This window comes from Crotalus tigris, unplaced genomic scaffold, assembly GCF_016545835.1.
Source record: "Crotalus tigris isolate CLP2741 ecotype Arizona unplaced genomic scaffold, ASM1654583v1 scf7180000019245.846064, whole genome shotgun sequence".
NCBI lineage: Eukaryota > Metazoa > Chordata > Lepidosauria > Squamata > Viperidae > Crotalus > Crotalus tigris.
In genome coordinates, this window is record NW_024097453.1 from 166,985 (window position 1) to 194,258 (window position 27,274).

Genomic DNA, 27,274 nt, shown 5'->3' on the forward strand with positions numbered 1-27,274 from the left:
TGCTTCTTCAGGGCTCAGCAGAAGCACCAGGATCAGCGCCGGGCACCAGCTGGAGCCTGGTGCTGATCCTGGCACTTCTGCTGAGCCCTGACAGCCTTGCAGTTCCAGCCATCTCTCGCTCAGGCTTGTGCGATGCTGCCACTGGTTCAGCTCATTCCCCTCCATGACTTCCACTTTTCTAGGATGGTTGCGTACCACCTGCCAGGTGCCAATGTACCATAGGTGGTACCCGTACCACTGGTTGAAAAGCCTTGCTCCAGGCCATCCTTATTCCTAGCTTCTAGCTTAGCTTGCAAGATGCTTAAGTCTTGTTACTTTTATCAGCTTTTTGACCACACAGAATTGTTACAAGCTTTACACGTGCATATTCCCTGTGAATAAGCATTCTTTGTTCTTGCCAGACAAACTCCCCAATTACAGACTTCCTGGTCTCCTTTCAAGTGTATGCCATAATCTTGCTTTGTTTTGACAGATAGCCCATCAATGTGAGAGGAAGAAAGATAAAGAAATGAAAGCAAAATGGAGCCAGACCCTTTGACTTCTGTACTTGTATTTGTTGGTTCCTTTGAATTTGATTTTCAGAGTGTTCTGGTATCTTTGCCATGTACCTTGATCGATAGATCCAGATATCTCTTTGATTCTTTCAGTGCCTGAACTTCCTGAGATGGGATTTTTCTTTGAACAGCTACTATAAGCTATGGTAGTGAAAATAAATGTTTTGAAGCATGATACTATGTCAGTAGATAATGCCTTCATTCCTTGTGTCAGACCCAGCGTGAGTCCTACCTGTGTGTGGTCCAGAGTCCGGCCTTCTTACAGACATTGAACGGTACCTGCTTCTCCAAGCAGTCCTGTGTGAGCTGAATCAACGGCGCCGTTACCGGAATGTTGCCGGCGCCTCCACAGTGATGGATCACGTGACCAATTAGTATGGAGAACGAGAGAACAGGATATACCGGGACTATATGGGACGGACACGCTGACCTGTGGATGAACTATAACGCTGGGTCTGACAAGACGTGGTCGCTGGGAAGATGGGGCGGGACGGAGGCGCGGTTGTGCCGTTACGCTATGGAACCGATGGACGACACATGGGGAGACAGGGTGTGGTGTGGGTGGGGTTGTAATCTATGGGGGTAATTGGGATAATTGGGGCGTGTGCAGTGGGTGTGGTGACGGGTTGTATTTAGGCCACTGGGACGGGGAGTTTCCCAGAGCTGACTTTGTTTTCAACATAGAGCAATAAACCCTTGTTGACTACTGCAACGTTCCTGGTGGCTTGTTTGATTCACGCACCAGCAGGACGTTCTTACACCTTGTTTGTGGGTTTTCTGAAGGCACCCTTATAACTATTGAAAAATAAAATAAACAAGTAATCTGATCCAAGAGATTTATTATTTTACAATATCATTATATGGGAATGCTCAAGATTATTAACCTTATAGTACCTCAAATCCATCAGTGATAGCGAATAATGTAGACTATGTTCTACTAAATTGGTCCATCTATAAGTGAAGTCTCTTCCAAACACTCTTGAGTGATAAAGAGTACCAAACAATTGCAAAAGAATTATGAGTGATAAAGTATTTCTCTTGAGCTTTTCATCCAATATCTTCTATATTAAAAGAGAAAGAGAAAGCTGTGAACCAACTATTGATGCTAATGATTTTTTAAGTGTATGTAAATAATCAATCTAACTGTAAAGGGTTCACCAACATTGGCTTTTCTTCCAATCTTGTCTTTCCATTTGTAACCCATGAATTGGGTTACAAATTGGCATTACTTAGGAGGCAATTCAATAATACCAATTTATTTATTTATTATCCCACTTTTACTATTTTATAAATAACTCAAGCCAGTGAATGTACTTAATACACCTTTCTCTTCCTATTGTACCCACAACAACAACACTATTATGTGAGCGGGGCTGAGAGAGAGTGACTGACCCAAAGTCACCCAGCTGACTTTTCATGCCTAAGGTGGGACTAGAATTCACAGTAGCCTTGTTTCTAACTTGGTGCCTTAACTTCTAGACCAAACTGGCTCTCTTTATTTTATTTACTTATACTTGAAAAAAAAAATTCTAATCCACAACATTAAAAATGACAAATGAACCTGCCACAAACTATTAATATTTGTACCAAATAAAAAAACTGTGTATCATTTTCCATCTTGAATTTGTAAAAATATAAATTCCATCCTGCTGCTTAAAAAAGTGTGTGGGGGGGGAGGGGAAGCACAGAAATTGTGATAAAATAAATCTATGTTTCTAGAACTGGCAGTAGGTAAACTTGTTGCAGATCATTACTGCTATTGGATTATTTAGCTTTTGGTATGTTTAATATATTTGTTTGCTTAGTTATTGCATTTAACCAAGATGATGCATTTATCTATAAATGGCAGGAGCAGGAGGGAAGCGCAAGCAGAATGAATTACCAGACAGACAATATGACTGGAAGCCCTGAGTATATTTAAATGGGACCTATTAATGAGACTTAATGAAGACTAAATGTACATGGGTTTCTTTGGATTTGAAGCCCAACAGAAACATCTCTCTGAACTTATTTCATCCTTGCAAACAGACTGAAAAATATAGCTTAATACTCTAATCTAGTTTTTACCCCAATTTAGGGAGAATAAGATGAATTACAACTTCTATCTCCCTAGCCGTAAGAGCTACTGAAACTTGCACCTTGTACAGAATTCGAATTTATCCTTGCTGGCCTTATATCTATCTATTTGTCTATGTTGTGAAAATAATTTGTGAGGGAAAAGTTATGAGCACACACGCACACAATTAATTTTATAAATCTGCTATCTTGTTTTAGGGGCACATAATTAACTAATCGTTATTCATTGAATTGATCTTAAAAAAAATTCCTGGCATATTGCTTTTTTCAGAATGCAACTACTGACTGGCGTACAGACAGGATAAACACACAAATGTCAGGAGAACAAACATTGCTAGAATTTGCTTCAAAGAGAGAAGGAGAGAGTTGATGAAATAGGGAAAGTGTACAAAACACAGAAATGTTAAGTATGTTTATGATGCCCAATCTTTGTTTTTATACGAGACTGCCTTAATTTCAGGGTTGTTTTCCTTGTGGGTAAATTCAGCAGTAATAATAACAACACATGAACCAGAATGGAGAGAAAAGAGATAGAAAGAAAAGAACAATTCTGTTTCTGTTGACTGGCTTATTGAAGTATATATGCTGCATAATGCATTTCCGGTGGATTCAGAGACAGAAATGATGGTTTTCTATTTTTCTTCAGAACCAGAGACTTCAGAACATCAGGACACAACGGATGCTAAAACATCAGAAAATAGTTTTTATTTAAATGTGGTGAATTCTTTTCCTAGCAAATTCAAGAAATTTTATTCAGATTTTAAGTAAACCCAATGATAATAACTATTCATGACTATTTTTTATCAATAGATTAATATTGTAAGAATTTTCAAGGCAGGTTGAAAGTAGGAGAAAAAAAACAGAGGAAAATGGACTAATTGTGCCAAAATTAAACCTTTCTAACATACTATTATTTCAGTGGAAGAATTAATAACATAGATAAATCTGCATTCTCTTGTATATATGAGGCATTCCACTATACAGCTTTTTTGTACATCATAAAAGATGACCTTGTTAACAGCTGCAGCGTTCTAATAGAAAGTATGAGGAACAAATAATTTGGTGGTGCAAATGCTTGCACAAATATGCAGAAGCTCTTTTCTGTGACATTTTAATCTTTTAGATAAAGATCACCATTGATTTCAGTTGATTACCACCCTAATGGTGCCTTTATTGATCAGTAATGAACTGAAATACATGCTATTCATTAATTTGTCATCTTTAGCAAAAATGTTCAGAATATCTAATAGAATTAAAATGGCAACAAAATTAATTTTTCAGTATAAAATGGTAATTATTTGAAAACTTTAGCCTTAATCTAGTTTCTACAAGAAATAGGGGGGTCTCTGGAATGGAGTTAAAAATTCAAGATGCAGCCACAACAGCATGATCACCTCTGTTACATCATCCCAACTGCACAACAAAGCAAAGTAATATTTTCTCCAAATTCTAATACAATTTTGTTCTTTCTAGGATTTAGGCATCTTGCCTGAAACTCAAGGCATGTAGCTATTTTGCAAAGCTTCTGTTGGCAAAACTGAAATGATTCCGCAATATGAATTTTGACTTTTAATTATGTGAGTACTTTCTTAATGCAGTTTATTATCTTTTGGATCATACTTATTCATTTTAAATTGGGAGAAAAAAAACTTTTTTTAAAAAACCCCCGAAGCCTTACCATTTTCCTGAGTGAAGCAAATCAAAGCCTTCGTTGATTTTTTCAAATGGTAAAGTGTGAGTAATTAATGGATCTAGGATAAACGTTTTGTTCATGTAATCTGAGACCAATTTAGGAATCGAATCTTTACTTTTCCAATCTGAAAGTAAAAAAGGACATAAAGATACTGCATTAATTTTACAATATCATTTAAAAAAACACTTTTCTTGAGGCAGTGACTCTTAATAAGAGTTGATATTAGATGATCTTCTGATCCCAGAGTTGAGGAATTTACTGTCAATTGAGGAATTTACTGTATAAATTACAGACGTTTTTCTGCAATGAATAACCTATGGACTCTGTTCAAATTTCCATGATCCCATCTATTCCTCATTTGTAAAATCCTGGTTCTCAGAGGGCAAAGAATAGAAACCAACTCATTCTAAAGCTCTTGCTTCAAGATTTGTTCCCATGAACTGAAGAAAGTATTAGAGGATCTACAGTATTATCATGTCTGTCTTTTGTAAAGATGACTGGACCATCATTGAAAATCAACCTTCCTTAACCTAGTGTTCTCCATAAGTGTTGGACTTTAAAGATCATGTTGTCTGAGAAATGCTAGTATTCAAGTTTAGCATTTCTGGAGAATACTAAATTGGGGAAGGTGGATATAAATAAGTAAATAGTAGCAGCAGTAGAACAACCATATGGCTGCATTAGGAATTTAAGAACTCTAATTCTATTTCTTATGGATTTTTCTCTGCCTCTCAGTACAGTTTGCATTTATATAGTGCAGGAGATGAATCATTGGTGCTCTGAATTAAAAAAAAAAAATTAAAGCTATGAAAGGGGCATTTGGGATGCTCCCCAGACTCAGTACTCACTTCCTCTGCAACTACTATTAACTTTTCAGGCAGTTTATTGAAAAAAACAAACAAACTGATTCATGTTTTTTTCCCTGCAACGATAATATCTTGAAAGATAGCATTTTTAGAAAATCAGAAAATGTTTAAACCCCTTTTCCAACAGCTCTGCTACTTGACTTAATATGGTCTTCTCCCCATTATTTCTGCTTTTAAGTTTTTAAAAACATCCCCTGAAGAAGTCAGATATTCTAGAGTCATGCTGAAATTCTGATAAAGTTTCTGAATCCTGTTTTATATAATTACTATTTTATGTAATCATTTCCAAAATTTAATATTGTGTTTGGACTTTGGTGGTCCTTTTGGTAACTAGTTACAGGAGAAACAGTACTCTGCTGGTTGTTGGGGGTCCTCCAACTCTTCAAACCAACAGTGTAAGAGAAATGATAAGAACTCTCATCTAACTTTTCTTGAGGGGCAATTGGGCTTGTGAGTAATAGCAGAATTACATCTAATTCTATAATTCAGTGACAAAAGATCAAGTAAAGAGTGGGACAATGTTTTGGTAGTAGGAGGCTACATCTCATGGAGTATGGGTAAGGATTGATGTGATAATGATGATGCACAATGGATGGTATGTATAATATAGATTGACAAAGATGGGATTTTCATTTTTTCTTTCCACATTTGTTTCCGGGTAGAGTTCAGTAATTATATTCATTTCTTAAAGTATGTTAAATCTATTAACATTAACAGTTTCATGTGTCTCTTGCCTCAAAGTGATAGGAAACCATATCATTACTTTTAAGCAAAAGTGGTCTGTCAAGATTCCAGTGACTGCAAACAAAATGTTAGGAACAAATCACAATATCTACATACAATGTACTATGACAGAACATTAGATGCAATGTATGGATGAGCATCTTCCTCATCGAGTGCTTTCCAACTATGCTGAAACACAACTACCATTGCTGCAAATAAAACCATAGACAATACCACTTGGGGATGATAGAAACTGAAGACTAAGTGTTTGGGAAAAGATGATACACAGAATTTCAGCTGCTTAGGTGATGAAATCATTGACAGTTTGTAAAGGAAGTTGGTCTTGATCAACTATTATAGGTCACAATATACTGGTAATATTGAGCTTTCCATAGTATAAGGTACAACACAGAGAGAGAATGTATTAATAGGCAAATAAGGGCCGTACCTCCAAACAGAGTTCCTTTCCAAGTGCGGCCTGAGAAGAGAAGTCCTGGATGAAAGTTAACGTTAGAATCCGAAGGGGGTACTCCCACAATGATGCACTTTCCATAATTTATTTGGCAGGAATTCAAGGCAGACAGCTAAAGTCAACCCAAAGATATAAGCATGAATCAAGTGAAAGTCAATGTTTACCATTCCAACCACAATTTTTCTTCCACTGACATTTCACATAGGATTTTATTGTTCCAAATGTATCAATAATAACATCTCCTCTTTTGTGTCAATGCCATCCTATGATAGGTTACCATAACGTTTTCCATTCTCTTTTTCTAGGCCAATGCTGGGTGTAGGGGCAGATGGCTACAGTAGGGATGTGAAACTTCCCTTTTGTGAACATCTTTGAGTTACATTGACTTACCTCCACTTCTTATTTCTTGATTAATGGATGGAACAAGAGAATTCCTGATCATTCTATGAAAGGGACCCATGTTCCCATAAAATCTCTTACTAATGTTACTTTTTTCCTAGAGCATAGGAAGGGCCAGCAATAGTTCATCTCCAAGATTAAAATATCATGAAATCATTAAAATCCTGCAAAAGTTTGGTGTTCTCATCCTGAGATCTCTATGTAAGAAAGGAGAAACTTTACAAATTGGACCTCATAAGATTTTAAAATGTTTTATATATATACATATATATTTTAATGTTATATTTTCTTTTTTTTTTACAAATATAATTTTTTTAAATTGTTTTTTAATTAAGCCTATATTCTGCTCTGGGAAGCTCGGGGGGGGGAAGGGGGGGTGTTTGGGTGGGGGTTGGGGAAGGGGGGTTTTGTTGTGTAATGTTTAGGGTTTTTTTTTGTATATGTTGCTTTTTGTTTTCGTATTGTTTTGTTTTGTTCTTTTTGTAAAACTTATAAAACTTTTTAATAAAAAAAAAGATTTTAAAATGTTTTAATTGCTAGGTTCAGTGGGTACATGAATGATTTTGCAAAGATGATTTGACACTTATGAACATAACCCTTTCAAGCCTTTTGCTAAATATTAAATCAGGCAAAGTCTCTAAAGAACAAAGAGGTTTTGTATAACATAAGGCAAAATCCCACTGGTTTGTCTAGTTGTGTGTGTGTGTGTGTGTGTGTGTGTGTGTGTGTGTGTGTATGCATGCTTTTGAATTAGTCTTGATTCTTGGTCTTGATTGGCTGCACAACCCCTGCAATTTTCACAGGGGTTTGCTATTGCCTTCTTCTTGTTAGGGCTCATCCCTAAGAAAGGACTAGAATTCATGGTCTCCTCTATTATGGTGCCTGAACCACTAAACCAAACTGGCTCTCCTTATCATGTGACTCCTTTACCAAATTGAAAAGTGCAGTACATGCTACTATATGTATATGCTATATGTAATGAGATGCAGAAGTCATACAGCAAACTGTTTCTTTCCCTGCAATCACCCCATTGAGATAAAAATAATCAGACCCTATTTCTGGTTTCCCCAGATGAAACCCCTGCTTCATTTTGTTACTTAGTACCCTACAATTACTGCAATGGAATAAGGCCCACAAAAAAAGTCGGCTTTTAGTAAGAGATAAATTCTTTCCCATGCCCCTCTTAGTTCTTCCATTGTGGTAGTACCTTAATTCACATACCATGACTTCAGGGTTTCCAATGGCTTCAAAGGAATATTCTACTCCTTCACCCCCAGTCAAGTCAAAGATAACTTCATTGATGGGTTTCTGGTAATCCCGGGGATCGATACAGTCTGTGACACCAAATTCTTTAGCCTTGGGGAATTTATCCTTGTTCGTATCGACTCCAATGATTCGGGAAGCTCCAGCTGCCTTGCAGCCCATGACTACTGAGAGACCAACTCCTCCGAGTCCAAAAATGGCACAGGTAGAACCAGGCCTCACCTTTTTTTTTTAGCATAAAAATAAAAAATGGAGCATTATGGTTATATACTAACTCCAGTACAAGGTTAATGAATCTTTTTCAGGCTAAAAATATACCTGGAATTTTGAGAGCATCTCATGTGTATTATCACAAAATGGATACCATGGAGAGAATTGTACTTTCATTGAATGGCTACTATAAAATGTGACCAGTCACAAATAAATATATTCTACAAAGCTAACTAGAGAAAATGCTTTCCATCAATATCTCTGATCTCCCCAAAAGGTTCTCTTCTACCTTTCAACTGGTCTTTTCCCTGGCAGGTTAGTACACCTTTAAAGTGAACACTGGTCTGCAGCCACCAACATTTTTATTTTCTAGAAATGTCTAATTCCACCATGGAATTAAAATGAAGTCAAGCCATTCTGAGAAGATGTATGGCACTATAGCTTCATAAGTGACATGTCCTCAAACAGTGGCTCTCCACCTATGGCCCTCAGATCTCTGGGGGGGCCAGGATGTTGTCACAGAGGGTCTGTAAAAGCTTGAAGAAATGTTGTGACTTAAATCTTAAGTCTTGGGGATCTGTGGTCACAAAAGGTATTTAATAGGGGTCCATGGTGAAAAAAAGGTTGAGAACCACTATCGTAGAACACGGAGATATTAGAAGCTTACCTTTGCAGCATTTAAAGCAGCACCATAGCCAGTAGAAAACCCACAGCTAATAAGGCACACTTTTTCAGGAGGTGCTGCAGCATCAATTTTGACAACCGAATACTCGTTTACCACCGTGTATTCTGTGAAAGTGCTGGTACCAGCAAAATTGTGCAGTACTGTTCCTTTGTGAGTGAATCTACTGGTGCCATCCTCCATTAATCCAGACCCTGTGTGAAGGCTTAAAAATATGGGAGGGAAAATCAGAATTATTGATCATGGTTACCATGCAGGACAACAGTAGTGCTACAAGTCAGAACAGAAACTCACTCATTCTTCTTGCACAGGTTGCCTCTAGGATGCAGGCAAGTACTGCATTGGCCACATTGTGGGAGAAAAATCGGAATGACTTTGTCTCCTGAAAACGAGAAAAAGATATTATCAATGGGCCTGAAGCTTCCAGAGAGCTTAGAGGCAGTATTTTATCAGCACAATAGTTGGCAGGATTTTACCAGCAAAACAGTCAATTCCTTTCTGATTCAAGATTGTTACAATTGGATTTTAAAATTTGTTACTTAAACCAGAGGTCCCCAATCCCTGAGCTGTGGACCAGCACTGGTCCATGGCCAGCCAGGAACCAGGCCATGCAAAGCCAAGCCCCCTCCACACATGCATGTGATGCAGGCAGCATATGAAAACATGGTCTGCCGAAAAAACGCTTTTCACAGAACTGGTCCCTGGTGTCCCTGGTTGGAGGCTGCTGACTTAATGAAGATTATGAACATGTGATAGACATAGTGTTAAAATTTAGTTGCTTCTCACAGAAACTAAATAGCAAAGATATTTTTTATTATTATTATGGATCATCGCACAGTCAGCCAGATGTTCAGACTGGATTTGGCATTTTGTCTACCTATCAAGTCCTTACCCAGGACCTGGGATAGGCAGATGTGGATGTTTGATGGTATTACAGATATCGTCGCAGGATGGAAGCAGTTCCTAGTAAGGCCGCCTTTTGGAATTGACTAATAGCGAATTTGTCAATGCCAATGGTGTTCAAGTGGTGCTCCAGTTGTTTTGGGATTGCACCCAAGGAGCCTATTACTATTAGTACTAACCTTGCTTGCTTTTGCCACAGTCTTTCTATTTCTATTTGTAGGTCTTTGTATTTTGTTATCTTCTCCAGTTCTTTCTCGTCTATTCTGCTGTCTCCAGCCACTGCCATGTCTACTATCCAGACTTTTTTGTCTTTCTTATCGACAATTGTTAAGTCTGGGGTGTTATGTTGCAGGTGCTTGTCTGTTTGAATTCTGAAGTCCCAGAGCAGTTTAATTTTATCATTTTCTATGACTTTCTCTATTTTATGATCCCACCAGTTTTTGCTTACAGGCAAATGATATTTTTTGCAGATCTTCCAATGCACCATTGTTGCTACTTTGTCATGCCGCTGCTTGTAGTCAGTCTGTGCAATCTTCTTGCAACAGCTCACCAGGTGGTCCACTGTTTCTTCAGCTTCTTTGCATAGGCGGCACTTACTGTCTGTTGCTGTCTTCTCAATTTTGACTTTATATGCATTTGTCCTTAAGGCTTGGTCTTGTGCAGCCAGAATTAGTCCCTCGGTCTCTTTCTTCAATTTTCCTGCTCTTAGCCATTGCCAGGTCTTGTTATTATCTGCTTTCCCAGCTATTTTTTTCATGTATTGGCCATGTAGTGCTTTGTCTTCCCATGCCTCTATTCTGTTCTTCATTTGGTCTTTCTTGTAGGCCAGTTTGGTCTCTCCAGTAGTCAGTAAGCCTTCCTGATATACTAATTTCAGTGCATCTTCATCATTGTTCTTCAGATATTCTTCCAAAGCCATTTTTTCTTCTTCAACCATCTGATGTACTTGTAGCATTCCACGCCCACCTATTTGCCTTGGTAGATAAAGTATATCAATGTCACTGCGTGGATGAAGGGCATGATTCATTGTCATTATTTTTCTGATCTTCCTATCCATTGCTTTTAGTTCTGCTTGATCCAGTTCACTATTCCAGCTGTGTACCTAATGACTGGAATTGCCCAAGTGTTGATTGACTTTATGGTATTTCCTCCATTGAGTTTGGACTTTAAGATCTTTTTCACTCTCTTGATGTATTCACCTCTAATCTTTTTCTTGACTTCAGTGTGCTTGATGTTGTCAGATTGAAGAATACCCAAGTATTTGTAGTAATCTTCCTCATCCAGACTCTTAATGTTATTTTCGTGGGGCATCTTGATTCCTTCAGTTTATATTATTATTATTATTATTATTATTATTATTATTATTATTATTATTATTGATCATCGCACAGTCAGCCAGATGTTCAGACTGGATTTGGCATTTTGTCTACCTATCGAGTCCTTACCCAGGACCTGGGATAGGCAGATGTGGATGTTTGATGGTATTACAGATATCGTCGCAGGATGGAAGCAGTTCCTAATAAGGCCGCCTTTTGCAATTGACTAATAGCGAATTTGTCAATGCCAATTGTGTTCAAGTGGTGCTCCAGTTGTTTTGGGATTGCACCCAAGGAGCCTATTACTATTAGTACTAACCTTGCTTGCTTTTGCCACAGTCTTTCTATTTCTATTTGGTATTTCCTCCATTGAGTTTGGATTTTAAGATCTTCTTCACTCTCTTGATGTATTCACCTCTAATCTTTTTCTTGACTTCAGTGTGCTTGATGTTGTCAGCTTGAAGGATACCCAAGTATTTGTAGTACTCTTCCTCATCCAGACTCTTAATGTTATTTTCGTGGGGCATCTTGATTCCTTCAGTTTTCACTATTTTTCCTTGTTTGATAGTAAGTGTGGCACATTTGTCCAAGCCAAACTCCATTACAATATCTTGGCTATATATACGGACAGTGTTGAGCAGCGATTCTATTTCAGATGATGTTTTTCCATACAGCTTCAGATCATCCATATAAAGGAGGTGGGATAGTCTGGCAGATGTTTTTGATGTTTGATAGCCATGTCCTGAGTTATTCAGTATTGTTGACAGAGGAAACAGTGCAATAACAAATAGTAATGGTGATAATGAATCTCCTTGAAATATTCCTCTCTTGATATTAACCTCTCCCAGCCTCTCACCATTGATCTGCAACTGTGTCTTCCATTGTGCCATCGATCTTTGCACAAATTTTCTGATGTTTCTACTGACTCCTGTTATTTCTAGGCACTTTATTATCCAATCATGTGGCAGAGAGTCAAATGCCTTTTTGTAGTCAATCCATGCCACATTCAGGTTGGTCTTCCTTCTCTTGCAGTTTTCCAAGATCATTTTGTCTATTAGGAGTTGATCTTTTGTTCCTCTGCTATTGGGGCGGTTTCCTTTCTGCTCAGGTGGAAAGAGATTGTTTTCAACTAGATGCTGTTGTACTGCATCAGCTACTACACCAGTTAGTAATTTGAAAGTTGTTGGTAAGCAGGTAATTGGCCTGTAGTTGCCTGGTGTTGCCCCTTTTGCTGGATTTTTCATTATTAGGTAGGTTTTCCCAGTTGTTAGCCATTTTTCAATTTCTCCTCCTTGTAGTATATTGTTGAACTGCTTGGCAATGAGTGGGTGTATAACAGTTAGATGTTTCAACCAAAACCCATGCAGTTCATCTTCACCTGGTGCTGACCAATTTTTGATTTTCCTTGCTCTTTTTTCTACCATTTTTGTTGTTATTACTAGTTCTTTCATTTCAACTTCTGTTTTATTTGCATCCATCTCTTTTAACCAAGCCGCATCCTTGTTGTATTTCTTTGGGTTATCCCATATCTGCTTCTACAACTGCACTGTTTCTTCCTTGTCAGGTACTGACTGATTCCTTGCAGTTTCTCCATTGATGGATTGGTAGAAACGTTTCTGATTGGATTGAAATTGGAGGTTCTGCCTATAGTTTGCAATTCGAGCTTCATATCTACTGATTTTCCTGGCTATAGCTGTTATTTGTTGCTTTATTATTTCCAGTGCTTCCTTGATCTTCCTTGTTTCTAAGTGGTATTTCTTGATTAGGTATTCTTTGGTCTTCTTGTTCTTCAGCTTCTTTTCTTTCATCTGTTCTAGCTTGCTTGCATGTGATCTTAACTTGCTGATCTTATTTTCTAGTCTAACCTTCCATTTTTGTGGTGCACTGTTTGTTTGTTTTTCTTTTTTGTTGATTTTACATCCCAGGTATTCTGTTATAACTGCAGCTGTGCTGTACATTAGTTGGTTTGTTTCTTGCAGTGAATTGGTGCTTATACTTGCTATTGCAGTATTTGCATCTTTTAATGCTTGTGCTAGCTGTTTCTTTGGAACAAGCTTCAATGCAGGCAGCCTTATTCTGTTGTTTTTGTGCTGTTCTAGATGCTCAGTTATTCTTTGTTTCAATTCTTTTATTTCTTTAGTTAGAGGGTTTTGTTCTTCCTGAGGAAGAGATGCCTGGTTTCCAAATGAGAACAGTTGTATATCTCTGCTGGATTCCTTCATTGCCAACTCCCCCTGGTTTGCCTCTACATTCTGAATTACTTCTGGTAAGGCTTTGATTTCTTTGCCCTGGGTAAACCTTTGCAGTTCGTCCAATTCTGTTTCTGTGAATACTTTATTTCGTGTTATAAATCGGCGTTGATCTGCTAGTCTCTGTTCTGTTATTTCTGATTCTGGATGTTGTTCTTTCCAGAACTGGTGCATTCGTTTTAGATATCCTCTTCTTGTTGGACTTGATCTGTAGTAACAGATCATTATTTCTTTGTTTTCCATCACTGTGTATCTGCGATGGGTAAACACCTTTTCTTCCAGTAGTTCTGCAGCTGCTGGCCCTGGTTGCTCAGCCAACAGTCCTGAGTCCTGTAACCCATTTTTCACCAGATATCCAGGAACTCCAATATCTAGTGCGGACCTTGTTAACCCGGGCGACGTCCGAGCCGGTATGGCATTCTGAAATTTACGTCTCACCATATTTTTTATGGGAGAGACACTCTTTGTCTGACTCCTCTGATGAGACCTGTCCAGTATGGTTGAACCTCTGGCATAGCTCTCATCTTCCTCAGAGTACACAAGCCCACAACCACGTCAAGGTAGTGTCTCACTGGGGGTCAAGGTAGTGTCTCACTGGGGGATTATTATTATTATTATTATTATTAAACTAAGAGTTAGTTCTGGAGAGAACAATGCTTGTGGTTTATTGTAGGATATAGTTGAGGAGATACTACTAATCTATTGCTAGTATTTTCATTTAGAATTCCAATAGCATCCCTAACTTTCTGAACTCAGGTAATCCTCGACTTATGACCACAATGGAGCCCAAACTTTCTGTTGCTAAACAAGAGAGTTATTAAATGAGTTTTGCCCCATTTTATGACCTTCCGTGCCACATTTGTTAAGTGAATTACTGCAGTTGTTAAGTTAGTAACACAACTGCTAAGTGAATCTGGCTTTCCCATTAACTTTGCTTGTCAGAAGGTCACAAAAGGTGATCACATGACTCCGGGACATTGCAACTGTGATAAATATCTGCCAGTTGCCAAGCGTCTGAATTTTCATCATGTGACCATGGGGATGCTGCAACTGTCATAAGTGTGAATAACAAGTCATGTCACTTTTTTTGGTGCCATTCTAACTTCAATTGATACTGAATGAATGGTTGTAAGTTGAGACCTACCTGCACAGCATTTTTAATTTCTAGTGTTGGTTACCCTATTGATTTTATTCTTATTACATCATTTTTCATTCCTAATGGTTGATTACCCTATTGATTTTATTCTTACTGGGAAAAGTTTTGCACTGATACTTCTGAATTTACCTGGTTTCATACTGGTAACACCTTCCCCCACACTCTCAACCACACCAGCTGCTTCATGACCAAGAATAATAGGTAATTTTGCCTTTAGTGCACCACTTACAACATGGTCATCTGAGCGACAAATTCCAGAAGACAAAATCTAGAAGAAATGTAGAAGATAACTCATCAGAGTATATTATTTTAGGCTTAAATTACAGTAATGTAATTTCTATGTTGAATCTTTGAACCTCAATTTTCAGGCAGAGCTATAAGTGCAATGATTAAAATTGGTAACTTCCTGTAGAAAAATGCAGTTAAAGTTTTGTTTTTTTTTTTTTAAAAAAACAAGTATTGGAATTATTTAAAGATTACAAAAATTACTCCTAAAACGTCATTCATTTTAAAAAGTGAGATAACAAAAATGAGAGACAGTTTGGCCTAGTGGTTAAAGCTCCAGGCTGGAGACCAGGAGACCATAAGCAATATTCTCACCTCAGGCATGAAAGCTGGCTGAGAGACTTTAGGCCACTAATGTCAGCTTATAATATCAGGCTCAGTTGACAAGTCAAATCCTGCTGAAACTAACAGATCAATATTTGATTGATCCCAAAAAGGGGATCCTGCACTTGTGAACAAATGCTAGAAAAGAAAAAGATTTTTTTTTAAAAGAAAATGGTCTTAAACAGCATTTTTGCCTAGCATTGAAAAGTAATGATTAGCCTTGGTAAACCTCCCTGATGAAAAATTTCTAGGGGTGTGACACAATATATATTCTATCACATAAATGTCAACTCATACAACAGAAACACCTGGAAGAGGACATCAGCAGGTGTCTTTAATATAGGGCCAAGCACCTGTTGGAGAAGTCATCACTTAAGAAGTGGCTGACATCCAGGTGATTTAACGTATTGCAAATATCCTAGCACAGGGGTAGGCAACCTTGGCTCTTTTACAACTTGTGGACTTCAACTCCCAGAATTCCTGACTCAGCATGGGTATTGAAGTCCACAAGTCATAAAAGAGCCAAGGATGCCTACCCCTGTCCTAGTACCTTAAACGCATTAACAGCAAGTTGAGTCTTTGAATAAGAACACAACATTTTCTCAATAACTGGCTTCAGTTCATATTCTAGGTGCTGCCTTATCTACTAAAAGTTCTGCTTTCAAGAAAGTCCATTGGTAAGCTAGTTGAGGAGATACTGTGTGACATGACAAATACACATCTGGCTTAAAAATTATACTCAAAGTGTATTCCTAATCAAAATGGACCAGTATAGATAGTCCAGGAATTAGAAACTAAATCCTATGAGAAGTTAAAAGAACTAAAAATGTTTACCTTTGAGAAGAAGATTGGTAGAAGGACTTACAATAGCACTTCTTAAATAATAGACAAGATGTTACAGAACGGACAAAGCTTGTTCTCTCTCATTACAGGACTCAAAATAATAAATTTAAGTTACAAGAAGCAAGTTCTGATTGAATGTCAGGACAAACAGCAGTTTGTTATTACAATTTATATCTAGAGATATGGCAAGCCCTCCTTTGCTTGCTATATATTAACAGAGGCTAGACCAGTGGTTCTCAACCTGTGGGTCGGGACCCCATTTGGGGTCGAACGACCATTTCACGGGGGTTGCCAAACAACGCAGTAAGCCATTTTTTTCCCCTTTTCCTTAGCTGTGCTACTCCCTTTTATTCTATTGGTTTTGAAAGCCAATAGAATAGACTCTCTTGAATAGAGTCTAATTCTATTGGCTTTCAAAAGCCAATAGGAATTGTCCAGGCTGTCTCTGCCCTGCTGAGCCCGCCAAAAGTCCTATTCTGCAAACGGTGCTGCACCAGTTGAGTAGTCCTCGACTTACGACCGGTTGGGGGTCGCGGCATTAAAAAGGTTGAGAACCACTGGGCTAGACAATAATTCGTGAGTCACATTTTACTTTGGATTTTTAATTCTGATCCATACACTTAACTCAACATTAAGAAAACCAAAATCATGGCATCCGGCCCTCTCAATTCCTGGCAAATAGATGGGGAAGAAATGGAGGTAGTGACAGATTTTATTTTCCTGGGCGCCAAGATCACCGCAGAGAGGACTGCAGTCAAGAAATTAAAGTACGCTTGCTCCTGGGGAGGAAAACTATGGCAAATCTAGACAGCATACTAAAAAGCAGAGTCATCACCCTGCCAACAAAAGTGTGTATAGTCAAGGCTATGGTTTTCCCAGTTGCAATGTATGGCTGTAAAAGTTGGACCATAAGAAAGGCTGAGCGCCAAAGAATTGAGGCCTTTGAACTATGGTGCTGGAGAAGACTCCTGCGAGTCCCTTGGACTGCAAGGTTTACAAACTGGTCAGTCTTAGAAAAGATTAATCCTGAATGCTCTTTAGAAGGCCAGATCCTGAAGTTGAAACTCAAATACTTTGGCCACCTAATGAGAAGGAAGGACTCACTGGAGAAAGGCCTAATGCTGGGAAAGATTGAGGGCAATAGAAGAAGGGGACGACAGAGAATGAGATGGCTGGATGGAGTCACTGAAGCAGTAGGTGTGAGCTTAAATGGACTCCAGAAGATGGTAGAGGATAGGAAGATCTGGAGGAACATTGTCCATGGGTCACGATGGTGGGACACAACTTTGTAACTAACAACAACAAAGCACTTACTGTACTTTCCGGCGTATAAGATGACTTTCTAAAGCGTTGAAATTGGCAGCAAAGTCGGGGGTCGTCTTATACGCCGAGTTGTCTTATACGCTGGAAATTATGGTAGTTTCTGGCGTATAAGATGACTTTCTAGGCATGCAACTTGGCGCCGAAATCGGGGGTCGTCTTATACGCCAGGTTGCCTTATACGCCGGAAAATACGGTATATTATGAATTGATATGTGCTTTGTATTTTGAAACATAGCACCTATTTCCTTTGGAAGTAACACTGTCCACATATCATTTTACATACCAAAGGGGTTCCAGAGTAGATCCTCCCTAACATGAAAATATGGATCTGCAATTATAAAGAGACTCACCTCTTTCAAGCCCATTTAAATTGTGCAATCAGCCAACATGTGACATATATTGCAGCAACAGCTGATCATGCCTGTTTTACCAGATAACTGCTTAGATCTTTGAAGTGACCAGCTCACCCACATTATTTTAGCTGCACAACTAGGCAAAGGCATTCAAAGACAGGATAATGACATTGTTATGGTATCCTCATCTTCCCAATTGGAGATAAATTTGTGTCACAATAGGCAATTGGACTTCTTATCTTGTAAACTGAGGTTGTAAGGTCATATCTTACTAGCGTTGTGGTTATGGTTCCGGTGGGTGAAATCAAGTTGACAGCTGCTTGTCCAGGATTTCCCCAAACCTGAAACTGGATTTTTTATTGTCAGGGCTGCTTCAGAATGATTGTTTAGCAAGGTTGTGAAAAAAAAATCCTAGATTTTGTTGGATCACCACCACAGATTCCAAGTCTGCAGAGAGAGGAAATTGTTGTATAGTAGAATCATTTTAAGTCTGTGGTGCAGATACAGTATGTCTAAAAATCTTGCATAAGCTTTGCACCAAAGATCAAGGACTGTGGATTATGAATCTGGACATTTGTCACGTATACAGACATATTGGATCCTAGATTTGGTTGCACTGAATGCAATCTAAAAATGAGCAGAATTCTATTGGAAGATTCATATGATATATGGAAGTCAAAGTTACCATGAAGACTAAAAGTTCTGGTTTTTTAATTAATCAAAGTGTGTCATAGCTTTTGATCATGCTTAATTGCATTTTAGTAAAATGAGAAAAGCGTTATTTGAACTTGAACCTTCACAAGATGCTAGTCTCTCTTCCAGTCAGTGTCTTCTGTGGGCTTGGATACCCATGTGGAGTTCCTGAACAACTGTGCTTCTAAGGTAATCCTTAAGGGATTCTATCTGTCTCATTTTGCTTCCAGATCTTGTCCCTCATTCCCAAGAATGAAGAAACCATTCTAGATGGTACTCCTCAACATACCCCATTTGAGATGGCTGTGCGTAGATAAGAATAACTTGCATTAACATGGATTTTGGTTTATTCCCTTTACCTTGATGCGAACTTCGTGTGCTTTTGGTGGAGCTACTTCTATTTCCACAATACTAAATGGTTCTTTTTGTTTCCAGATTACTGCTGCCTTGCATTTGATTACCTAAGAAAATGGAAGCAAGAGATGATTTATTCTAAGAGAAGATACTCATTCATTGATTAATCAGATATTTATAGAAAAGCCTATTCTTCTGGCATCCAAAATACCTTTCTTCCTAGCTGACTGTTGAGCTCAGTTTTGACCAACCACGTTCTCTCTCTGACAACCCCCTTTCCTACAATCAGTCATGCTACAGAATAATCCATGTTAACAGTTCCTTTACTTCTTTCCTGTTCCATGTGTTGGCAAACTATTGAAACGTTTCTTGTTTAATTAATTAGAATGGGCTTGATTTACTTTAAAAAGAAAAGCCAGGAACCAAAGGATTGAGCTGAAGTCCACCAAATGTAAATGCCCAAGTGAGATCTGTTGAACAGAATCCCACCTCTAACCCTACCTTTAGTCTGCGCTGAAGATGGAATAAACTTTTGGAATTATGAATGGTTTTAAATGCAGAGTTTTTCAGAGTGCTACTGATAAGAAAAGTGCCAATGGTGGGTGAGTGGGGAATACAGGAAACCTTTGGAATCCATCTCAGGCAATTTGCCAACCACAGTGCATATCTCAGAAATGAATAATCACCATTAAAAGAAATAATAGTCTACTTACTTTCCCTGCAGTGTCCATCGTCCTTGATTTTGTAACAGATTTCACCTCTTCTAGGTTATTCTACTTGGTGCAAAACAGTTTGCCTTCAAAATATGGATAGCAAAACGCTTACTTCCCTTTTAGCTAACTGTAGTACTTTCCCAGCTCCACCCAACAAACTTAGCCACTCCTTTACTTTGACTAATTTGCTCAGGTTGTTTTGTAACATCAGACAATTAATCACACATAGATTACCAGAAATTTACAGCTTCAGTGTAGATATTAACAGGACAAGCAATGCATAAAGGGTTGTATTACGTAAGTCCAAGAAACAGCAGTTAATACAGGCATGTGTGAAAAATGCAGGGTTTACATTGGCAATCTCAAGAGAAAACATAGAAAACAAACTGCCAGTTATATTATGATTACAGATGGAATAATGTATTTTCTGGTTCTTGACTTTTAAAAAAAAATAATTGTAGAATTGTAAAAGATGGTGATTGGAGAGCTCTAGCAACTTTACTTTGAGAATATGCTATGACAATGAGTTTTTTTACATTATAAGAAATGGTGACTATTGATTATTATGCATGGCATGGTGTGGAGTGACAGTGAGTGAACGCATACAAAGCAAAGAAAAAAAATCTCCCTCTTTCATAACAATAAAACTTAGAGTCATTTGATGAAATTAAATCATAGCTGTATCAGGACTTACTAAAATAAATGCCACTTCATGCTGTGCATAATTAAGCTTCTGGAATGACTCCAAAAATAGTAATGGCCATAAAATGGAAGACTTGAAAGCAATATTTATGGTTTATGACCTACATAGAGAATTGAGACTTTGCCTTGTTATTTTATAGAGCGGAACACTACTCTCAATACTTCTATTTGAATTCCAGTTGCTGACAGGGTGCAATTGCCCTCGTGAGTTTTAAAGGGTACATTTGGTTGGCTGCTGTGGAGACCAAAGGTTATACCTTTGAACTTTTTTTCTTAAATGATAGGAAAAAATATAGGAATTGTAAAGAGGTGATTAAAGACAAAGTTTGTATCTAATATACAACACATCAATCATATTGAAATGGCTTATATGGTTGCAAGGTAGAAGCTGAAATGGTAAAGAGACCATAAAATGCAATGTTCGTCCTTTAATAAAGGAAAGGAGAGTGGCATCACAATTGCACTACCTTCCAGTTTTGTTGTTTTATTTTATTTTTATAGATGCACTTATATCCCAAACGTTTCCAGCCTCAGTTTAAAACCCTGACCCCTGCTTTTAAGCCTCAATTATTTGCTACCGGTATCATCTCTAACTTCCATTATTTTATTTTTACCTTAAGGTTATGGAGAATGGTCTTTTTGCATGTTGACTCATCTTGTGAAAGTGGCAGAAATGTTTTAATTTTTGCTAGCTTTTTTGTTCTCCGATATTCTATAGATAGCAAAAGATTTGCTGGATGACTGAGACAAGAGAGAGAAGAACCTTTAATACATTGTGCATATTACTACAGTGACTTCTTTGTTTTCACTCTGGTTTAAACAGAAGACATGGATAGAAAGAAGCTGCTTTTCCATCCTCTCTATTTATCTCAGCTATTTTAAAGCCTCCACAGAAAGCCCATTAAGAAATAATGACTAAGACACCAGAAGCAGAATAAATGTTGTGTCATCCTGATAACATTTCAAAGTTTCTGGAAACTAGACAAACATTATTAACCCAAGACCTTTGACCATGTTGTGTAACATATTGACTTTAGAGTAAAATTGATGATTAAGTTAGGCCAGCTGACATTGCTAGTAGGTTACTTATGAAGGGTGGATCTAAATTCCATGTGCAGTTGGTATATACTTATACATTTGTCTTCACTATTCAGCAAGTAAGGAGAATCTATTCAGGAGACTTTAATAATAATATGCTATATGGAAATGACCCACCCTCAATGGACCACATTTTTCATCTTGTGTTAGTTCTTAGGTATGTCACTTCTTTAAAACAAAGTCTTGCCTCCCAAGTAACATGGAAAGGATATGGGAAGGAATATGTGCAACAGCTTGAAACTGCATACTCATCAAAGTTATTTTTTAATAGGCAACCGAGAAGCCTCTGTGACCTATGAGAATCTTCAATTATTTCTTGCTGGTGAATCCTATACTTAGCATCATTAAAAGGAAAAAAAATCAGAAAGGACATAGGATGTGTTGGGAGAAGAAGCATGAAGGAGTTCCTAAGAACATACTCATGTGAGCATAACTAGAACTGAATGAAAGTCATAATTCCAACCTGATGGCCAAAAGCTATTGGGAATCCTCACCATGGTCATTTCAACAACTATTGGTAATGCATCTCCCTAGATTCCCACACAGCTTGGCTGTGTTGAAAATGCTGCACTTCTTGAAAACCTGGTTATAAATCAATGTTCTCAACCTTCCTAATGCCGCAACCCTTTAATACAGTTCCTCATGTTGTGACACCCAACCATAAAATTATTTTCGTTGCTACTTCATAAATGTAATTTTGCTACTGTTATGAATCATAATGTAAATATCTGATATGCAGGATGTATTTTCATTGTTACAAATGGAAAAAAGTGATAAAGTACAGGTAGTCCTTGACTTATGACCATTTTTCACACTTATGACCATTGCAGCATCCCCGGGGTCATGTGATTTACATTTTGATGCTTGGCAACTGATTCATATTTATGATGGTCACATTGTTCCAGGGTCATGTGATCGCCTTTTGCAACCTTCTGACAAGCAACGTTAATAGGGGAAACCAGATTCACTTAACAACCATGTTACTAATTTAATCTCTCTCTCCCTCTTTCTTTTTCTCTCCCTCTCTCTCCCTCTTTCTTTCTCTCTCTCCCTCTCTCCCTCTCTCTCTCTCTCTCTCTCTCCCTATTTCTTTCTCCCTCTCCCTCTTTCTTTCTCTCTCCCTCTCTCCCTTTCTTTCTCTCTCCCCCTTTCTCTCTCCCTCTCTTTCTCTCTCTCCCTCTCACTCCCTCTCCCTTTCTTTCTCTCTCCCTCTTTCTCTCTCTCCCTCTCTTTCTCTCTTCCTCTATTTCTCTCTCCCTCTCTTTCTCTCTCCCTCTCTCCCTCCCTCTCCCTCTCTTTCTCCCTTTTTCTCTCCCCCTCTCTCTCCCTCCCTCTCTCCCTCTTTCTTTCCCCCCTCTCTCTCCCTCTATTTCTCTCTCTCCCTCCCTCTCTCCCTTTCTCTCTCCCTCTTTCTCTCTGTTTCTTTCTCTCTCCCTCCCTCTCTCTCTCCCCCTCTCTCTCCCTCTGTCTCCCTTTCTTTCTCTCTCCCTTTCTCCCTCTTTCTCTTTCTCTCTCTCCCTGTCACTCTCTCTTTCTCTCTCTCCCTCTCTCTATTTCTCTTTCCTTCTTTCTCTCCCTCTCTCTATTTCTCTCTCCCTCTCTTTCTCTCAAAGATCCTTAAAATCCTTAAAAGCTATGCTTGGGTGGAAGACTTTTTCTTTTACAGATGGGGTGGGTTGGCAGACAAGTACTCAAAAAAAAAAAAAGGAAAAAAAGTGCGAATAGGCGTCCAGTAGCTAGCTTGAAGTTTGAACGACTTCTTTCTCTTGCCACCAGCTTCTAGGAGGAGCAAAAGAAATCCAGCACTGCAATCAGGCGCCGTGAACTGGCCATTCCAGGGCTTCCTGCACCGGCTGACTTAGTTGTCTGCAACCTCCTGTTGTCGCTTGAGCATGGTCGCCGGCGGCGGGGAGCATGTCAGCTTCCATTGGGGACCACGGCAGTGATTCTATGCCACGGAGGCTTGAGGCGTGGGATACAGAGTGGCGCGGTGCTGGGGAGGCAGCAGGACAGGGGGGAGGGGTTACCTGCATCCTGCTGGCCGAACTCTGGAAGCCTGCCTGAATGAAGAATTTTAGGGGCAGTTGAAAGCAAGACAGGTTCCTAAGACCATCGGAAATATGTGTTTTCCGATGGCCTTAGGCGACCCCTGTGAAAGGGTCATTCGATCCCCAAAGGGGTCATGACCCACAGGTTGAGAACCGCTGCTATAAATCTTGGTAATTCAGAATTACTCTGTTCTGTAGCTCCACCTCAGTTCAACTTCTCTCCTGCAGCTGAATTGAGTAAAGTCCAGCGTGGCTGGGAATTTCTGGTTCACTCTGTCTTCCAGGGTTTCTTCTCTATCTGCAGGTGGCAACTTGCAATGATGAGGCTGGTATTCTTGCTGCAAAAATAAATGTAGCAAGATAATGTCAAGGATGGGCACGTTAGCTCTCTGTCAGTTGAAAGATCTCCTGGTTGGTTCATGGGGAATTCTGAGCACTAGGTTTTTTTCTGTATATAATTTTTATTAAAAAAAATTAAACAAGAAGATAAAAACTAACACAAACTAACATAAAGGAAGAAAAAAGGAAATAAATCAAAGAAAAAGCAAAAAGTGCAGGGAAAGAAAAAAGTTAAGAAAAATAAAAAGGGAAGGAAAGAAAAAGAGTATAAAGAAATGGTTTGTGATATTCTTCACAGCAGTAAGTACAAATATATTTTACCTCTCTCTAAAGATAGATCACATTACTTTTCTTTCTATAATCTATCCTATCAAAACCATAAATCACAAGTTCATTTACATTTTTCATTTTGATGCAAAAAGTCCATAAGAGACCTCCAGTCACCAATAAATGTAGATAATATTTTTCTCTAATCAAACAAATCACTTTATCCATTTGAGCAACATCTGTCAACTTCACTTTGTGTTGGAAATTCTGAACATTATAAGAATGTCAAGGAATTAAAAAATTGTTTCTGAGGATTTGAAGGGAAGAAGCCTGTGGCTGGGTGAAAATCTGCTTCTAAAGAATGAAAGCAACATTGGAAATGCCTTTTTTTAAAAAATAGAACAGAGCTGGAAGGGACCTTGGAGGTCTTCTAGTCCAGCCCCCTGCTCAAGCAGGAGAACCTATACCATCTCAGACAAGTGACTGTCTAGATTCTTTTTAAAAATCTCCAGAGATGGAGCACCCACAATTTCTGGGGGCAAGCTATTCCACTGGTTAATTATCCTCACTGTCAGAAAGTTTTTCCTTAATTCCAGATTGCTTCTCTCTTTGATCAGTTTCCAACCATTGTTTCTTACCCTGCCCTCTGGTGCTTTGGAGAATAATTTGACTCCCTCTTCCTTGTAGAATACTGGAATACTGCTATCATGTCACCCCTATTTTTTCTTTTCTTTAGACTAGCCAAATCCAAGTCCTGCAGCCGTTCTTCATATATTTTAGTCTCCAGGCCTTTAATCATCTTAGTTGCTCTTCTCTGAACTTTTTCCAAGGTCTCAACATCTTTTTTGTAGTATGGTGACCAAAATTGGTTGCGTTATTCCAGGTGTGGTCTCACTAGGGTTTTATAGAGTGGTACTAATACCTCATGTGATCTTGATTCTATGCCTCTGTTTATACAACCGAGGACTGTATTAGCTTTTTTGGCTGCTGCACACTGCTGGTTCATGGTTAAGTGATCTAGGACTCCAAGGTCCCCCTTTAAAAAAGAAACCATTAAAATCCTATTATATCAGTAGATTTATAGAAGAACATCTTGCACAATGCTTTCAGAAAACTGTATTACATATAGTATACATTTGCTTCTTTATCTAATCTATTGTGCAAAATCCAGATTGTGTTGAAATATTGCATGGGGTCTTGCCAGCCCTTTAGTACTTGGCAGACAGAGGTGAAGCTGTCTCAATTCTTTGTCCATCTGTTGCACGAATTCTTTCCCATTGCCATTCAACATCGCTCACAAGTCTGGACCTGAGAGAGCTTCATCTTTGCTTGCTATGTGCTACCAAGAAGTTGGATCTCTTCTGGTTTTGCATTGATTTATTTGAAACATGACATAAGTGGGAGGGGTTTTTTTTGAAGCTTTGTGGCTCTGCAAAATTTGTGGGCAGTCTGTTTCCCATTGATGGGAACTCTTAGCTCACGCTTGTGCAGGAAAATCTAACAACAAATACTCATGCTGTTGCTATTACATGGTTGGGCTAATGCAATATATTCTACAATGGGGATTACTTTGAAGATCACAGGGAAGCTGTGGTCCAGAAGACAGTGATCTGTGTGCTAAATGGTGCCTGCTTTTGAAAGCAACAGCTGTGCTTTGACCTCTTCATTGGCTTCATTGGAATCTAAAGTACTAGTTTTGACTTACAATGCCTTTTATGGCTTGACATGTTGCCAGCTCCTGGACTGCATACATTAACAGGAATTGGACCAGCCAGTAAGGCCATGTTAGGAGAAACACTTAATAGTCCCCCACTTCCAGGAAGTAAAAGGGGTCAAATTAGGAGACACTATTTTTCAGGAACAGCATTAGTTCTTCAGAGAACCTTCCAAAGGATGGCTCCCTCCATTATTTCATTTAGAAAAATTTAAAAAACTAAGCTCCCTTGTAGAGCACTTACAGCTTAGAACAGGCCATCAGTACATACATACATATTTAATTCTCTTTGTGCATTTATGGGTTTTATACATTTGTTTCAGTTTTACCAAGAAGATCCATCCATCCATCATCATCTCTTATGAACTTAGACCACATGCTAGTTAACACAGGTATTCCTTGACTTACAACCACAACTTACAAACACAACATTTCCATTGCTAAGCAGGACAATTGCCAAGTGAGTTTTGCTCCATTTTATGACCTTTGTTGCCATAGTTGTTAAATGAATACTGCAATTGTTAACTGATTCATGTGATCATTAATTGAATCTGCCTTCCGCCCATTGACTTTGCTTGTCAGAAGCCAGCTGGGAAGATGACAAATAGTGATCACATGACTCCGGGACAATGCAACTGTCATAAATACATGATAGTAGTTGGTCACATGACTGTAGGGATGCTGCAACGGTCGTAAGTACTGTTGTAACTTCAGTCACTAAAAAATGATTGTAAGTTGAGGACTATTTATATAGTAGATAATTCCATTTGTCCCTAAACTATTTTATGTTGAGAGGTATCCAGAAGACTCTCAACCAATAGCAATGGAAAATTCAAAACTGACAGCCTGTAAGGGTAGTTGTTTTTTTATTTTTGTTTGGTTTTTATTAGATGTTTATAGTTAAAAATGTATTTCAGAAAAGTTTTCTAAGTAATAATTTAGAGATGTCATCCATTTCTCTGTGAACATTCTAAGTCAGGGGTCCTCAACCTTGGCAACTATAAGACTTGTGGACTTCAACTCCCAGAATTCCTCAGCCAGCAAATTCTGGGAGTTGAAGTCCACAAGTCTTAAAGTTGCCAAGGTTGAGAACCTCTGTTCTAAGTGGCCTAAGGGCCTCATAAGGGCGGCGTGGTGGCTCAGCGGTTAAGACACTGGACGTGTTGGCTGAAAACCAGCAGATGGGGTGAGCTCCCATCCTTGTCCCAGCTTCTGCCAACCCAGCAGTTCGAAAGCATTCAAATGCATGTAGATAAATTACCTTCCCATTTTGGTGAGCAGGTAACAGAGCTCTGTGACATTACGCTGGCCACATAACCACGGAAATGTCTTTGGACAGCAAGGGTAATGGCCTTGAAATGGAGATGAGCACCACCCTCTATAGTCAGCAATGACTAGTGGAGTAAAATCTGCAGGGATTCCTTTACCTTTTTTTAAGGGCAGTTTGTAAATCTACTATAAAATTGTTTTATATTAATTCAGTTACACTGGATATCTGGAAAACGTACCTAACTCTTATAAATGAAGCCTTCATACAGTTTTAGATGTAACTCAGTAAGTTTATTTTATGTGCAGCTCTTAATTGATTAAAGTTACTAAATGAACTTGAATGAAATATTTGTTCCAATCAAATTCACACAAAGCTGTCTACTCTAG

The 27,274-nt window shown here is 38.5% G+C and overlaps 1 protein-coding gene across 2 annotated transcripts; it reads right to left on the bottom strand.

Moving 5' to 3' along the window:
• Positions 1-1,376: 1,376 nt before the first annotated feature.
• On the bottom strand, positions 1,377-19,585 carry LOC120316104 (alcohol dehydrogenase 1B-like). 2 transcript variants are annotated; one of them, XM_039361318.1, is made up of 9 exons: positions 19,451-19,585; positions 18,743-18,844; positions 14,692-14,830; positions 9,233-9,320; positions 8,924-9,143; positions 8,005-8,268; positions 6,361-6,496; positions 4,309-4,447; positions 1,377-3,312 (listed from the first exon to the last, which is right to left on the bottom strand). In XM_039361318.1, the coding sequence occupies exons 1-9, from the start codon at positions 19,466-19,468 to the stop codon at positions 3,288-3,290; spliced, it is 1,131 nt and encodes a 376-aa protein (XP_039217252.1). In that variant the 5' UTR covers positions 19,469-19,585; the 3' UTR covers positions 1,377-3,287. The 2 variants fall into 2 exon arrangements, with proteins under 2 accessions (XP_039217252.1, XP_039217253.1); XM_039361319.1 differs by lacking the exons at positions 18,743-18,844; positions 19,451-19,585 and adding an exon at positions 17,963-18,108.
• Positions 19,586-27,274: the final 7,689 nt, after the last annotated feature.

What these genes read in the sequence shown, in the direction of transcription:
- LOC120316104 (XM_039361318.1), bottom strand. An exon ending in CACACGAAGTTCGCATCAAG is followed by an intron (nt 14,831 to 18,742) that starts GTAAAGGGAATA and finishes CATTTCTTCTAG; the next exon opens with ATTTTGTCTTCTGGAATTTG. An exon ending in GAAAGGAACTCTGTTTGGAG is followed by an intron (nt 4,448 to 6,360) that starts GTACGGCCCTTA and finishes TTTTACTTTCAG; the next exon opens with ATTGGAAAAGTAAAGATTCG.